Here is a 16,519-nt window from a genome sequence, read left to right as displayed (position 1 = left end):
ATTTCACCATTATTTCTCACGAAACACCATTATTTTTCGCCAAACACTATCATTCTTCAGCAAATGCAAAGATTCTGCACCAAACACCATCATTGTTCAGTAAACACCCCCATTCACTGAGCACTATCATTCTCCATTAAAAACACCACCATTATCACAAAAAAAACATTATAGTTCACCATGCATCACACTGGACAAACATCTTTCTTCACAAAATTGTGTTTACTTATTCTTTACCATGTACTATAATTTACCACCAAGCATAATTACTACACTAAATGTAGTAATTATTTGCTAAAAAACATCATTCTCCACCAAACATCATTCTGTTTATCAATGTGTTATCAGTGTGAATTAATACGTACTTCCTGGCATGCCAGGACAAACTCCTCCAGTGTCACAACTCCATCTTTGTTCTTGTCCATTTTCTGTGTAAAGAAAAGAAAAATAACATTTCAGTATCACCTTCTGATGACATTTGAGAGGAAAGTACCTTTACTTTCCTTTTCAAATGATCCTGCATTTTCTTTTACTCAGGTACATTTGTGAGGAACGCTTTTTTCCTCTGTTTTTAGCAGATCTGCTGTTCTGTTGTTTAACATCTCTTACTCTGGCGCTCCAGTTGATAGATGCTGGATGCTCCAATGCAGTTATTTTTTGTGTGAAACTATTGTATATTGTATATTGTCTTCAGAGTCTCCAAGTATATGAAGGACCATTTATCTGTTTTTAAGGAGTAAGCCTGGATTTATGCTGCTTTAGCTATTTGGGGAATACTGAATACTGACCTGGAAGAAAGCGTCAACATGTTGTTTGGGAACGTCTCCTTTCAGTGCAGGGTAAGTGTACTTTCCCATCATATCGTAGATGGCCCTCACAATGTCCGTCATTTCCTGGAGTTAAAGCATAGAAATGAGTGTCACAAAAAGCCTTTCACTATAATATCTTTTTTAGTATTTTGGTAGCATGGAATAAATGATTCATAGTAAATATACTGTGAATAAAAGTATAAAAAATTACTTTATTGGGCATCGTTGAGTTAACCAATGGGGAACCCCAAGGCCTTAACCTGCTTGATTATATTACTAGTTCTGTTCTATGTTTTTCAAGTTTTGTTGGCAACAAAAGGGTTAAATATGTGAAATTTTAAATGGAATTTGTTTTCCCATTGCTATGTTTGCAGATACAAGTAACCAGTCTCTTCCACTTGGAAGGACTGGTAAGGCACAAGTAGAACTAAAGCCTGTCAGATTGACCACCAACATAAAGTTTCATTCAGTTAGAAATAAAAACAATGGCAGCAGCTTTGTTTGGAAAGAGTAGCTGAAAAGCGGTTTTACTGTAACAGACTGGCTCAAATATGTTACTGTGATTAGTCAAGTACTGTCGTTAACGTAGCACTAACATATCCATAGTATGGCTAGTGGAAATTGGCATTTTAAACAGGTGGAAGTTTTGATATTAAAGGCCAAGGCTAATTGCCACAGTCCTCCACTGACATAAACAGCTGTTTAATGTTCGCCCAAGGTTTATAAAGTAATGCTAGGTCATCTTTGAAATCCTGCAGACATTTGTCCTTAGGTTTGTATAAGTTTGATTAGTTAACATTTCAATTCAGTGGTATAATTATCCACAATCTCTGCTGTATATTTAGTCAGAAACTTGTGCCTCGGAATCACACACCTCTTTGCTGATGAACCCGTCTCTGTTGATGTCGTACAGATGGAATGTCCATTCCAGCTTATCTCTGACTGTTCCTCGCAGGAGAGTGGACAGCCCCATCACAAACTCCTAAACACAACACACAGAAAGTTTTAACTGAGACCAAGCATTTATACACTATCATACAAAAACATCAAGTCTCTGAAATGATAACAGGTAAAAGATAGTACTCAACAGTCAACCAAGACCATTTGAATCTCCTACCATTACTATTTGATAATGTCAGCCACTCTTTACACTGTGTAAAGATTTTTAATTATAAATTAATGGACCAACAAAAATAATCCAACATTATGCAAAGACATCATTAAATTGACTATGGTTGGAGTGAACAATGCTCAAATACTGTTTAACAAGCCTATTTACAACCCTGCCATTTTTTAAATCTGGGAATAAAACACGCTGATTCCTTTTTATGGATGGCAAGCAGAAAAAACTCTAAGTTTGCTTTTAGTTGACTAGTTTATGTCATTTTAAAAAGGTTCCATAAACGTTGACCTAGCAACACAAACTTTTCTCCTATAATGTTTGCAGCTAGACGAATTCTAACATTATGAAAATGATAAAAGTCAGAGTCCTAAAACAAAAAAAAATTAAACACTGACTCAAGAGGCAGTACGAAAAAAAATGTTAAATAGAAATGTTAAACTAAACATTACTCTAACCCAAAACTAGCTTTGAATACAAAAAAATATAAAACAGGTTGTTCATCTTTTATTAAACCAAATATAAAACTTAAGACGCTGTAACTCGAAATTAATCTGGTGTCACTCCTGGCAGTGAAAGCGCACCTGTCTCTCCCACACTCAGCTCCACCTGTGATCTCCAGTCTCCAAACTACACTACCCAGAATGCACCACACACTGACATCACTCCCTTACACAACCACATTACACTGCAGAGGACACTACCCAGAAGCCAAATCACCCATTTATTGATTACACCTGTCCCATACAGTATAAATACACCTCCAATTCACTCACTGTTTGCTGAGTTTTGTGTGGCTAACCCCCACTTTACGACGTGTTTCTGATTATCATGTTTTTATCTCTTGTGTACTGACCTCGTTTACCCTGATTTTTTGCCTCTCTGATATCGCCTTGCTGTGTATGATCCCTAGACGGTCCTTCTACTCTGGTATGGTTAACCCTTGCTGCTTCTATCTGCTGGTATTGACCCTGTTTGTCCTGACCTCACTGCTTTGCTTGGGTTTATTTAACTCTTATTTTAGCTCCATAAACACAGTTAAATTGCTTGTTAACACAAGAAGTGTGATTTTAGAGTAAATTGACAAACTGCTTTTTACAAAGCTCTGGTGTTTTAACAAAAACACATTAAAAATATATATGTTTTATTTATTTGGGATTCTCAATATATCCTATCTCAACATATAGGATCCAAACAGGAGGGACCACCATAGAGCAGGTGTTATTGGGGTGTGGGGTCATTCTTATCATAGCAGTGACACAGACTCACATTGTGGTAGACTGACATAGTTAGTGTGTGTTGTGCTTGAATATGTGGATCAGACACAGCAGTGCTGCTGGAGTTTTTAAACCCCTCATTGTCACTGCTGAACTGAGAATAGGACACCAACTAGAAACATCCATCCAGCAGAATCCTGGAGTGAACACATTGTTTAAAAACCCCAGCAGCACTGCTGCGTCTGATCCACTTGTACCAGCACAACAGACACTAACCCCTCATACACCACCACCATGCTAATCAGTGCTAATCACTGCAGTGCAGAGAATAATGATCCACCACCCAAATAATAGCAGCTCTGTGGTGGTCTATCCTGTAATGTCCTCTCCAGAAGAACAGGGTAAAAGGAGGATAATAATAAAGTATTTAGGCAATAAAAACAGATACAGGACTACAAGCGGTAATTATAGAACTACAAAGTGTCTTATATGATCAGTAGAGAAACAAGGAGGTGGTCTCTATGAAAATAGTTTAATTACTTTAGCTCAATTTTTTTCTAGCACAATATATTGTTAAAAAAATGGTGACAAGCCAACATACCTCAAACTTTATAGATCCGTTATTTGTAGTGTCAAAAGCTCTAAACAGATAGTGTGCATATGTGCTGGCGTCTGAAAGGCAAGTGTGAGAAAAACATTAGGCTGGTGATTCACAGTAATTTCAATAATGCATTCTAAAGCAGGAGAACGTACCGCCATGAGGAAAAAACTGAGCGTAGATGTGTTTAAACGTCTCCTCGTTCACCACTCCACTGGGACACTCCTAAAGGTTAAAATAAGATACAATTAAAGCACAGAAATGATTTATCTTGCTTGTTTTGGCAAATATACATGAGCTCTTGTGTGTGGGGGTATTGGCAGGCTTATGCGTGTGTGCAATATTGCGTGAAATTGTTGCCGTTACAACATATGGCACGCTGAGAGTCTTGCTGCAGGCCAGTGCAGACAGATTAACAACATGAGCAAAGAGGATCCCTGCCAAAATCAGTGTTTAAACATCAAAGACAGATATGATATTATACACACACATGCTCACACTTTATTAGACACACCTACAGTACCTTGTGCTTCCACTCACTGGCCCCTTTATTAGAAACCCTCTTACCTTGTATTGGCAACTTAATGAGTTCCATCCACCTTTTTATTTCCACAACTTCACAATTCACAACTTCTGACCTAAATCCTATTGAGCTTTTTAAAATTAAGCAAGCTAATGCTGCAGGCAGATAATCAGACACTGGTTAAACTGGAGTTAGATAGAGGCTAGTTGTGCTGCTGTTGATCAGTTTGTGTGTTTATATTAAAGGCACTAGATGCACTAGGTGCTAGACTAGTACCGTCTGTATGTGTATCAGCTAATTAATGCTATCTATACTGGGGTTTGAGTAGCTTTCAGCTCTTAGCTACTTAAACTAGACTAGATGATGGAGAATGCTGCTGTGGGAGCTATTTTTGATAAAAAATATGTAAAAAAAAAAAAAAAAAAGTGCACCAGTTTTATCTTCTTATTTGCTAAAAATATGTTTAAAATGAAAGTGACACATGTCCCCTGTATATCATAGTTTGTGTTTCTGATTTGAATCTTAATTATTGTATTTTATTCTACTTCTTATACAGTTGCAAGAAAAAGTATGTGAACCATTTGGGATTACTTAGATTTCTTTATAAACAGGACAACGACCCTAAACATAGAAGTAAATCAACAACCAAATTTTTTTAACAGAAGAAAATACGCCTTCTGGGGTGGCCCAGTCAGAGTCCTGACCTCAATCCAATGCAAGATGCTGTGGCATGACCTCAAGAGAGCGATTCACACCATCCCAAGAATATTGCTGAACTTAAACAGTTTTTTGAAGAGGATTGGTCCAAAATTCCTCCTGACTGTTGTGCAGGTCTGATCTGCAGCTACAGGAAACGTTTGGTTGAGGTTCTTGCTGTCAAAGGAGGGTCAAGCAGTTATTAAATGCAATGGTTCACATACTTTTTCCACCCTCAATGTGAATGTTAACATGTTGTGTTTAATAAAATCATGCAAAAATATATATTTTTGGTGTGTTGTATTAGTTGTATTAGTTTAAGCAGACTGTGTTTGTCTATTGTTGTGACTTAGATGAAGATCAAAACACATTTAATGTCCAATTTATGTAGAAATCCAAATAATCCCAAAGGGTTCACATACTTTTTCTTGCAACTGTATGACACATTTACCCCATCTGGGAATACCACTCAATTTCACTTACTGTTTTTTTTTGTTTTTGTTTTTAGGGACGGTTTTGGGTGATGCGTGCTCAGTACCCCTTAAACCTCAGATCCTAAATCGTCTCTGTTACGTAGTAAACTAAAAATCTAAAAATGGAGAATCTTGTTTTTCATTGGAAAGCAATGATATGAAACATGGTAATGTATTTACATTTTTGAAGCCACGGTAAAGGACTTGAAGTTCTTGTTTGGAGAAATTGGTTTGAGCCTCGAGCTGCTCCAGGCCTTCTGGGCGATGGCACACCATGGTCATCTCCAACTCATCGTCCACCTTGTCTGCAGAGAGTTAAAATGAGAGGGAGAAAGAGACAGGGAGGGAGAGAAGGAGGGAGGGAGAGAAAGATAATTGAATGGTTGAATCTTAGTTGATAGTTCTGTCATTAATTGCAATCACCGTTGCCGACAGAGCTGGATGAACTGATGCACTGATTACAGCTCATTACCACTCAGAGCTATGAGTGTAAGGTGAAGGTGTGGAGAGAAAAAAAAGAGCAGAAAGCTGCAGAGACCCCTTCAGAGCTGAGAATTTGTTCCGATAGAAGCTGGAAAATTTCCATTAGATACAGTCCAGGAGAAGCTGATGGCTCCTTAGTGGCAGCCTGGAGCGAGCCAACAGCTTTTCATCAGAAAAACAGCATATTCCGCTCAGGGCCAAGCTGAACTACCGCAGAATTCATAGAGCCACAGCGGCAAAAGAACCTTGAATGACTTCAACATACACTCACACACACTCAAACCGTGCCCTGCAGGTCTGACTCTAGCTGCGTCAGCTGCGCCAAGATGATGGGTTAGCGAAGAGGAAGGTAGGAGCGAATATGGAGTGAAACATTTCTTCAGTATAAGATAAATAAAAAAAAAACAGACTGGAGGAACCTTCAGATTTCTAAAAATGTATGGTTTAAACGCAGTTTAACCTCGTTTTAGCTACACTATATGATCAACAGTAGTAGGGCACCTGTTTATGTATGGTTTCTTCACAAATTAAAGGGATTAAAACAAGATTTAATCCTGTTTTTATTGATCTACTGTGGGATCAAGGCTACCAGTTTCTACCAGATTTTAATAGACAGCATGCTGGATGATCACTACCACAACACATCCCAAAATTACTGTCTGGAGCTCCATCATTCCAGAGAACACTGAGCCACAGCTGCACGGTTCAATGCTGGGGGGCTTTATACCCCTCTAGCCCACACCTGGCATTAAACATAGTACCAGTATTTTTCTTATGTTCATCTGGTATAAGGAGTCCTATTCTATTGGCATCACTTTTCTACAAGTACTAGAGGAGCTGTAGGTGTATATCGTCATTGTCCAATAAAAAAGAAGTACCTTCATTTTGGACACATTTTTGTCAGTATCTTCTGCTGAGACACACAAAGCGTCGCACTGTTAAGATACGAATGCGTTACAGGCCACTGGCTTAACTAAGCTGTAACTGAACTGACATCATTCAGTGTGGCCACATCTAATTAGCACTCGTTCAATACGACACGTCTCCTGAGGCCTGCAGTGATCAGTAAACATTAGTCACTCTCTTTTTTCCCCCCCTGTTTCTCCAGTCAAAAAATACGATTCTGCCTTAAACTCAGACACACTCATGAGCCCTATTAGGACGAAATAAGTTTCTCAGGGGAACGTCTGTGAAAAATATTTTACACTTCTACTCAGTGTTATGACTCTTGTGTCTGGACTGAAATGGAAAAAACAGGAGAACCAGTAAGTTTTAAGGCTTTCTGGGTCACATGACATAGTGTTCAGTAGCTCCTCCATTTCCACTCGCTGTTGTGTTTACGCGGGTCTCCGTGGAAACGTGCACCAAAAGTGTAATTACGGTGCCAGGCAGTGGATAAATAGCTATTTTATTAAACGCAAGGTGACGAAGATGTGAAATGTGAGTCCGGACGAGACTAAAATTACCGGAGGACCATGGAGTTCAGCGAAAAACAGTAGATGATTCAGCCTGTCATTTTCTCAGAGGACGTCTGAGAAAAACACACACATGACAATCCAGATGGGAATTAAATCACAGAGGATCCCCCATAAAAGGGAAAATAAACCTATAACCCCCTGAGAAACTAATAACATCTGGACAGGGCTATATTGAACATGTGGCAACACTGTCGACCCCTCATAGATGATTAACATTGGAATTGCATTGAACCAAATATTAAACCGTTAGCATCACCTACATTGATCATTCCTGTATGTGTTCAATCATGATCTCTGGACTGCTATTTTGAAGATTGGAGGCTGCCAGACAAAATAAGCTTCTTAGCATATTTAGATACTGTACCCAGGTTGATTATGGATAGTCTGGATAACCAGAAACCACTTGGAATCAGTGTTTTTGTAACCACACATTTGGAGGTGGTTTGAAATGCATTACAATACAATTTGTAGACATGCATCTCAGTCTGGATTCTTAGTGATAAAGCCATTTTTCCACCTCATCCTAGTGTGTTTTGTGATACAGTTTTTTTTTTTTGTTTAAAATTGCGCAAAAAACAGGATGGGTGGAAAACCCTCTAATGAGTGCTTGCTCATTATCACTTCTTATTAACACTTTTTTAATTTGAGTCTTGGATATTCCAAGTAATTCCTCCTTATGCTCTTAAGAAGCTTAAGCTTTCTTGTATTCTCACAAATCTTGTATATTTTTCAGTTTTGGCTCTGCTCTGTGTTTTTAATTTATTTACTTTGAAAGATTTGGAACAAACCTGGAGTTGTGGTTTATAACCTATTACTGAGTTACTTATTTTGTACAGTAATGTACTTATATTTGTTCTATTTACTGTACTAAAGATGTTATGTTTCAATACTGTGTATCTTACATTTAATTTACTTACACTTATATTAAACCTTAATTTGCATTGCTGCTCCTAGTGTATACATTGAACATTTCTCTAATAACTCTAAGGTGTATATATGTCATTTATATATGTATATACAGTACAAGTCCAATAATTTTTATTATTCTAAAATGTTCTGCATTGTAGATTAATACTAAAGTCATCCAAACTAAGAAGAAAAACAAATGTATTTTTTGTTTAAACAAATAAAGTGTTAAACCAGAATATATTTCATATTTTAGAAAGTAGCACTTCTTGTTTAGATGACAGCTTTACACATCTTGGCTGGATTTTCTCAGTCAGTTTTATGAGGTAGAGTCACCTGGAATTCAGGTTTTCAGTTAACAGCTGTGCTGAACTCGTCAGTAGTTATTTACTTGAGTTACTCATCTCTTAATGTGTTTGAGAGCATCAGTTGTAAAGTTGTGAAGAGGTAGAGTTACAGATACACAGTGAATAGCTTTATTTGAGTAATGATCTAATCCATATTATGGCAAGAACTACTCAACTAGTAAAGAAAAAATACTTTAAGAAATGAAGATCAGTCAGTCTGAAAAATCTCATAAAAATGTCAGAACCGCCCCAGAAAAGGAAGACCAAGAGTTCCCTCTGTTGCACAGAATGAGTTCATCAGAGTTACCAGCCTCAGAAAGCGCAAGTTAACAGCTCCCCATATAAGAGCTCAACTAAATGCTTCACAGAGAGGACAAACTGTTGGTGCACGTCTTGCTGGCACATCTGTGACCAAGACAGCAAGTCTTTGTGATTTATCAAGAGTCACGTTATCCAGGGTAATGTCAGCATACCACCAAGAAGGACCAACCACATCCAACAGGATTAACTGTGGACACTGTAAGAGGAAGCTGTCTGAAAGGGATGTTCGGGTGCTAACCCGGATTGTATCCAAAAAACATAAAACCACGGCTGATAAAATCACGGCAGAATTCAATGTGCACCTCAACTCTCCTGTTTCCACCAGAACTGTCCGTCGGGACAATAAATTATTGTGGTCTAAAACCAAGTGTTTCAGTTTCATTGTCCAACCCCTGTATATATTTCTTACTACTCACTGCAACACCTGTCATGAATACGGTAAATGTTACTCTATACTGCATTTCTGGTTAAATACTAAATCTGAAAAGTTAAATCTAATCTAATAATAACTGTTGTGTAAATGCGAATTACAGTAATGTGTTAATAAAGAGGGTGGCCTTTGCTCTCAAAAGGAAAAGTCCATGAAGTTTCCTGGCATGGACAAACAGCATTTTGAAATTTAGTCAAATGATAAAATGGTTCTGCACAGAATCAGACAGCTGAAGGAAGCAGTATTAAGTGTCTGGCTGTAATGATCTTGTTCTCCTCTCCTGAAGGCTCTGGACTGTAACGTGGCCCATGGCTTATTAATGTAGGAAGAAGTGGCACACTAATGGTGCTGGCAGTGCAAACGCCAAGCAGACCGTGACTAATGCTAATACTTCTCGAGTTGTCGGGTTTACATGAATCTGGATTAAGAAAGTAAAGCACTACACTGTTCTGCACGAGTGATTTCCAACAGAAAATATTCAGTGTGTGTTAAATAGAGTTTATAAGGCTTTCCTCATACAGACGCTAAAAGCAAAGTCTCATCTGTTCCTCACTGGTACAAAATCCAAAACTGTCCTGTCCATCTTTGACTTTGCTTTCATTCCTCTCTTGTTGTGTTTGCCTTTGTTCGTAACCCCTGTGTTCACATCGCTCCCTTCTCAGCTTCTGTCTCCATGGAGATGTTTTATCCGCCCACGAGATACACAGTTGGACGGGAGGGCGAAGTAAATAATCACACAAACAGCTGGAAACGAAACACATGCATGAGTCACTAACAAGAAACGGCACCGCAGGCGATTGCCTAAATCCCACATCAGTATCAGTCTGGTGATGCTCCTCACTGATCTGTGTCCATTAGTAGTCATCATCAGAACATAGTGCTTTTTGGACCTTAGATATTTTTTCTTTCTTCTTTTGTATATTTATATATCTTTGCATATTTATAACCCTCAAACTAAACAGAAATTACATATTTTCCAACTTAATAACTTGCTTTATTTTACTTTTTTCTTTTTATTTCCTGTCATGCATTTGTAATGACACTATGGACAATTTTAATGCATATTGGCATTTCATAAAATCATGGTTGACCTAGGGTTGCATAGATGAATTGCTTAATATTTCATGACCTTAACCAGTTTTTAAGATGCATTTTGATTTTATAAAATGTTAAGTAATTTTTGTAAAAGTTAAGTTATCTTTTTTCACTCAACAAAGGCATATTGTTGCAAATCCAGATAAACAATGACATTAAAGTTAAGTTGAATTAACATAAACTCTTAACAGGATGCAGTAAACAAAACAAGCTTACATTACTAGCCTTTTTTTTAAATCATTTATTTATATAAATTAGCTGTAGAGTTAACAGTATTGAGAGCACAGTCAAAATGATGCTTGTTCTTACAACCTACAACACAGAGGCCAGGCAGTTAATCATAATATATGATCTACAGGGTTATCCATAAGGTAGCCCAGGGGGAATCACTACACACTGATGGTGAGTGTCAGAAAATGTGGGACACTTTCAGTATGCAAATAGATTTTGCCAGAAGCCAATGGAAAAGAAGCTGCAAATGGCAACAGACTATACTCAGATATTTTAAGTTGGTTCTACTCAAAGATCTCTGTTTGAATGTATACATGCTTACAAATGTTAGCTTAACTCAAAATAGTTGAGTATTGTTTAGAAATATCTAATTTTATGTAAAACAGACTTTATTCATTTGAGTTAAAAAAAAAAAAACATATGGGTTTACAGTGTACCAGCTAAACCTATAAGATCAGACACAGTTCCATTTTTATTCTTATTTTTATGACTTCTAGATCTTCTACCCTCTCAAAGTCTGTATCTGTGTGTAACACAGTTGCACAGCTGAGGGAACTGTGAGGCGTGGTAAGTTTAAAAATGGAACAGAATAAGTCTCTCAAACATCAGAAAACACTGTCGGGAAAGACTGTCTCTATGGAATAGCCTCTCGCTACAGGATTTTGATGAAAAATTTAAATGAATCTTAGGATATGACACAGCCCGAAGTCTACAGTTTTCTACACTACCTCCATCAAATTATATCCAGCGAATAAGAAGCTGCTAATAAAACCTTACCTCAATTCCTCTGAGATTCAGAATGACCTTGAACATGTAGGCAGGGATTTCCTCAATGATAGGCGTGAAGAGGATATCAAAGAATTCCATTATTTTAAAAATTGCTAAGCAGGGATAGATTCTTGGGCAATGAGTCTTCAGCAACATGGCCACCATCACCTTCACCACTACTACTATTAGCAGTCACTGTGTATTTTTAACTCGATTAATGTCAACTGATAATTGTCTTGTAGATTTGCAGATATCCAGAAATTAAATTTGTCACTTTTTACCAGTAAATAATTTTCATTGTCTCGTTTTTATTTCTAATTTTCTCCCTGCAGCATTGCCGAGTAGCATCACCGTGCGTTTGGAGGAAAGAGCAGTGACTCGGTTCCGATACATCAGCTCACAGACGCCTTGTGCTGATCAACATCACCCTTGGGAGTGATAAGGGGAAAGAGATCCATCTAACCACTCAGAGAGAGCAAGGCCAATTGTGCTCTCTCAGCTGATGGCAAGTGACATGACTGGGATTCAAACCCACAATCTCCCAATCGTAGTGGCAGCATTTAGCCTGCTGTACCACTCGGCGCCCCACACTTTCTTATATCCCAGCAGACACAACAAAGCACAACAAGGCACACTACATTTACTTGATTAGCACTATTATGACCTTGAATTTATTTCTACAGTGCTATTCTAGTGACACATTGAGCTCAGTAGTGCCATTGTAATCATTAATTTACCTCAACTGTGCCATTTTAGTCACACATTTATAGCTACTAGCTAACTACCTCAGTAGTGCTATTCTAATCATAAATGTACAACAGCAGTGCTAATAAAGTTATGTGTAGCAGACTAGCTCACTGTAGATTTACACAAAATAAAGCCAAGACTCTTTTAGTAAACTAAACACATGCTAAAGCCACATTTTATTGCTCTTAACTTTTGCCTGGAAAACAACCAGTTAGTTGAAAGTTATTACTGTATTTTTTGCACTATAAGGCGCAGAGGATTATAAGGCGCACTATCAGTGAATGTCTATTTTCTGGTCTATTTTCATACACAAGGGACACTGGATTATAAGGCGCATTATGCAACACTAGTAATGAACAGGGGTGTTACCATGTTTTCCTTCTAATTCAGCTACGCTAAAGCTAAGCTAAGTAAACAAAACTGTAATTTTTCAAACACAGATTTCTCTCCTGAAATCTGTTTATTTGCTTTTGTTTATTTACAGTAAGCTTAGATTTGCAGATTTCCACTAAGGCTAGGCACAGTTAGCGGCTAATGCCACCTGACAGCACTATACTGAGGAACCCTGACTGTTCCAGTAAGCAAGGGCGATATTACCTAGCGGTTTGTTACACGTAGCTTGGTTTAACACAGTAAATGTGCAGACTACAGTCCAATATACTCGCCTCTGGACAACAAAAGAGCTAGCGTGGTTAGCGGGTAATGCTAATGCTGCTCCAGCAGCGCTAGCCGGGGTTAGCAGCAGGCTTCAGGCAGATAATACTCACCTCTGAATGGAAAAAAAGCTAGCGTTTAGCGCTGTGGTTAGCGGCTAATGTTAATACTGCTCCAGTCTCGAGTCTTGGTGCTGGAGAACTATAAACTGAAACTCCTGTATAACACTGTACTTGAGTGGAGTGGACTAAATTTACTGCTTCTTACAACTTGACCGGTAAAATTTATACATAAGGTGCACCAGACTATAAAGCACACTGGCGTTTTTTGGGGAAAATTAAAGGATTTTAAGTGCGCCTTATAGTAAGTGTGAAAAATACAATAAGCTCATAGCTGAGAGCTTAATTTCCTTTAATTTGAATAGTATACAAATGAACTAAACTTGCTGTATAAAGCAGGGCTGAGGAAAGTAAGAAAACAATGCAACAATAAATAAGTCATTGTTCAGTATAAATTATTCGCTTATTTAGTCAAACCATAAGGCGCATTTTTTTTTTTTTTTTTTCAGACAAATATTTTGGTTTGCACATATTTTCAGTTGCCAAACATTTCCAGTTCCAAAATATCTGGAGTACCCTTATCTTTTTGGTGATCTGCTTAAGCAATTATACTTCATGAAATACTATACCTAGTATGGAGAACCGCCTGGAAAACAAACCCTAGAGCTCTTGAAAGTGTCAAAGTCAAAGTTAAAGCTGTTAATGATCTCTTTTCTCCTCATCAACACTACTGGGGAACTGCGAGAGACAGACATAATGAGAAAGGGAGGAGGGGAAGAAAAGGTGAGGAAAGTGTTAAAAAATACTGATAACTCTGTGAAGGTGAGAGCAAGCTAGTGAGAATCCTAATTCAAGTGTTAGGAGGGTAGAGCAGCTTCTCCTTCAGTTTTGTTGGGGGGCTGGAGACCGGCTGACGTATGAAGACGGTGAAAAATGTAGCTTAAGTGGGGCCTTGTGCAAAACACTGCAGCAGGAGCCGAGGGGAACGCACACACTTCGCCCGGAGCTGAGCTTAAATATAGAGCGTCTTAAACAGCAACCCTGACAAACAGCCCTGAGCAACAACACAACATTAAGTGTAAAATTCCACTTTGCAATCAGTATCTTTCAGAGAAATCGAGCATCAGGGTGGACAATGTTTGCTATGGATCTACCAAAGCTTGGCTTACTCTCAGAATCACAAGCTTGGCTTTGTTTCAAGCCCTAAACTGGCATATTTGGCAGGCGTTGGATGCCTCTTATTTGCAAACAGATCGTTGTGTAAAGATATTGGCACAGGCAGGTTGCTCAAAAGATTATAATCAATAGAAGCTTCATTTCAGCTTAATTGCTTTGAGATTTGAGCACCTGCTTGGTTTCCAACAGCTAAAATGACAATCACAATAGTGACCACTGTGACTAACATAGCAACATCTTAGCAATCATCTCACAACCGCCTAGCAACATTATTACATAACCAACTCTAGCAAGAAACCATAGCAATCATTTATAACACCCCATCAAAAAGAAGCATTCACACTGCAACCCTAAATTATACCACAGCAACCACCTTACATCTACCTAGCAACACTATTACAAAACCAACTTAAAAAAAAAAAAACAAGCAAGCATCTAAAACATTGCACCCAAAAAGTAGCATTCACACTGCAACCCTAACATATACCACAGCAACCACCTCACAACTGTCTAGCAAAACTCTTTACTTATTCAACCAAGCAAAACTCAAGAAAACTCCAAAACCCTCTACCAACAAACTATAGCAATTATATAAAACACTGCACCAACAAACTAGCATTCACACTACAACCATAACATATACCACAGCAACCACCTCACAACTGTCTATCAACACTCTTATACTTTACATAACCAACCTAGCAAAACTCAAGCAACTATCCAAAACATTCTACCAAGAAACTACTGCAAGCATCTAAAACACTACACCAACAAACTAGCCTTCACACTGCAACCCTAACATATACCACAGCAACCACCTCATAACTGTCTAGCAAAGCTAAAAAAGCACTACACCAACAAATTAACATCCACAGTGTCAAAACCCAAACAACCACAGCAACAAGCAAACAACCACCCTACAACTGCCTTGCAACACTAGAGCAACCACCTAAAACACAACTACCAATACATTCCAAACCTCAGATATACCATAGCAACAGCCTATTAACCACCTAATAGCTGCCAAGCCTAGTACTGGGTAGTACCTCTTAGTGAGAGATCATTGGCCGCTATACTTGCCTCTACAACCCACTCAAAGTCATTTGGCCAACTTTACAGACTTTGACAGGGGGAACATCATTGGACTGATAGAAGCAGGATAGTTACTTTGACGAACTGCCCGCCATCTGGGCCTTCTGTCAGCCAGTCACTGTTGCCTCATGAAGGTTTGCTATGGTCTCATGAAGGAATGTGTTCCTCTTTTGCTGTGTAATGTAGAACAGTTGGTCACCCCTAGTAGCAAGATGTATTGTTTATTAGATTAATTATATTTTCTCTCTAATACTGTAATACTAACACTTACATCAAGGCATTCAAGCAAATCTATTATGTCTAGTAAGTTAGAGGTAGAGCTGCCCCAATGTCCAGTAGTTGGTGCTACAGTATGCTGGGGCACATTCCTACCATGACCGTCTTTACACATTTCTACCCTTGTGTCACAGTAGCCTTTCTGTTGGTTCAACCCAGAAGAGATACCCTTAATCTCCTTTGCACCTCAATAAGCCTTGGAAGCTTGACACCCTGGATAGATGGTAGATACTTCAACTCAGTAACCCAGTTATCAGACCATCATTAGATAGATAGCCTTCATCTCTCTCATGTATCGATTAGCCTTGGATGCCTGACACCCTGTCTTTGGTTTATTTGGTTTATGGTTTGTCTCTCCTTGGGCAACTGTCAATAGGTATTCATCATTGCTGATCAGGACCTCCTGCAAGCCTTGAAGTTGTTTGTTAGATGCTTTGACCCAGTTAACAAGTTATTAACTCATCATCTGATGGAGTTTGAGTTAGTCAGGTATTTATCCTGCACATTCTTTTACATCCAATCTTTTGCTCCATTGGTCTGACATAATTAACAAGGGTATTTAAACAGAGTTTATCCTGTTTTTGTTCAAGTAAATGTCTCTGCTGTTTAGGAAAGGCCTTCTTCTAGATTCTGGAGTACTGCTGTGAGGATTTGAATTGAATTTTGGGCAATACTTTGCCCAAAATAAGGATATCACGATACTGTGATTCTGTGATACTCGATACATTGCAAGACAGTTCTTTACGATACTTCATGGCATTTGTGTTACCGAAGAGGATAAAATACTCAAATAAGCAAAATAAACAAATACCCAAATTTTGTATTTATTGGTGTCAGTTTCATAGAACTTAAATAGATGAAAACAAAAATACATTAATGTGAGTAAGATCAAATATCAGGATTTGACGCCACATATCAATAGAGTTTAACAAACCAAAACGATAAAATATATATTACTGTATCAATATATTGGATGATCCCACCCCACCTCATCGTCCCCAACTCCCTAATTGTTCCGAT

The 16,519-nt window shown here is 38.2% G+C and overlaps 1 protein-coding gene across 2 annotated transcripts in view; it reads right to left on the bottom strand.

The window, feature by feature from the left end:
- The window catches only part of kcnip1b (Kv channel interacting protein 1 b), a 66,863-nt gene that overhangs the window by 2,170 nt on the left and 48,174 nt on the right, over positions 1-16,519 (bottom strand). For both annotated transcript variants that reach the window (XM_007231166.4, XM_007231167.4), the window contains exons 2-7: positions 5,617-5,741; positions 3,900-3,969; positions 3,748-3,818; positions 1,684-1,791; positions 789-893; positions 366-428 (exon numbers count right to left, since the gene is read on the bottom strand). In XM_007231166.4, coding sequence (XP_007231228.1) covers positions 366-428; positions 789-893; positions 1,684-1,791; positions 3,748-3,818; positions 3,900-3,969; positions 5,617-5,741 — 542 coding nt within the window. The remainder of the gene's footprint in view (positions 1-365; positions 429-788; positions 894-1,683; positions 1,792-3,747; positions 3,819-3,899; positions 3,970-5,616; positions 5,742-16,519) is intronic.

Source organism: Astyanax mexicanus, chromosome 20 (assembly GCF_023375975.1).
Source record: "Astyanax mexicanus isolate ESR-SI-001 chromosome 20, AstMex3_surface, whole genome shotgun sequence".
Lineage (NCBI taxonomy): Eukaryota > Metazoa > Chordata > Actinopteri > Characiformes > Acestrorhamphidae > Astyanax > Astyanax mexicanus.
Note: the sequence above shows the minus strand (reverse complement) of the source record. Positions and strands in the feature narration are given on the sequence as shown.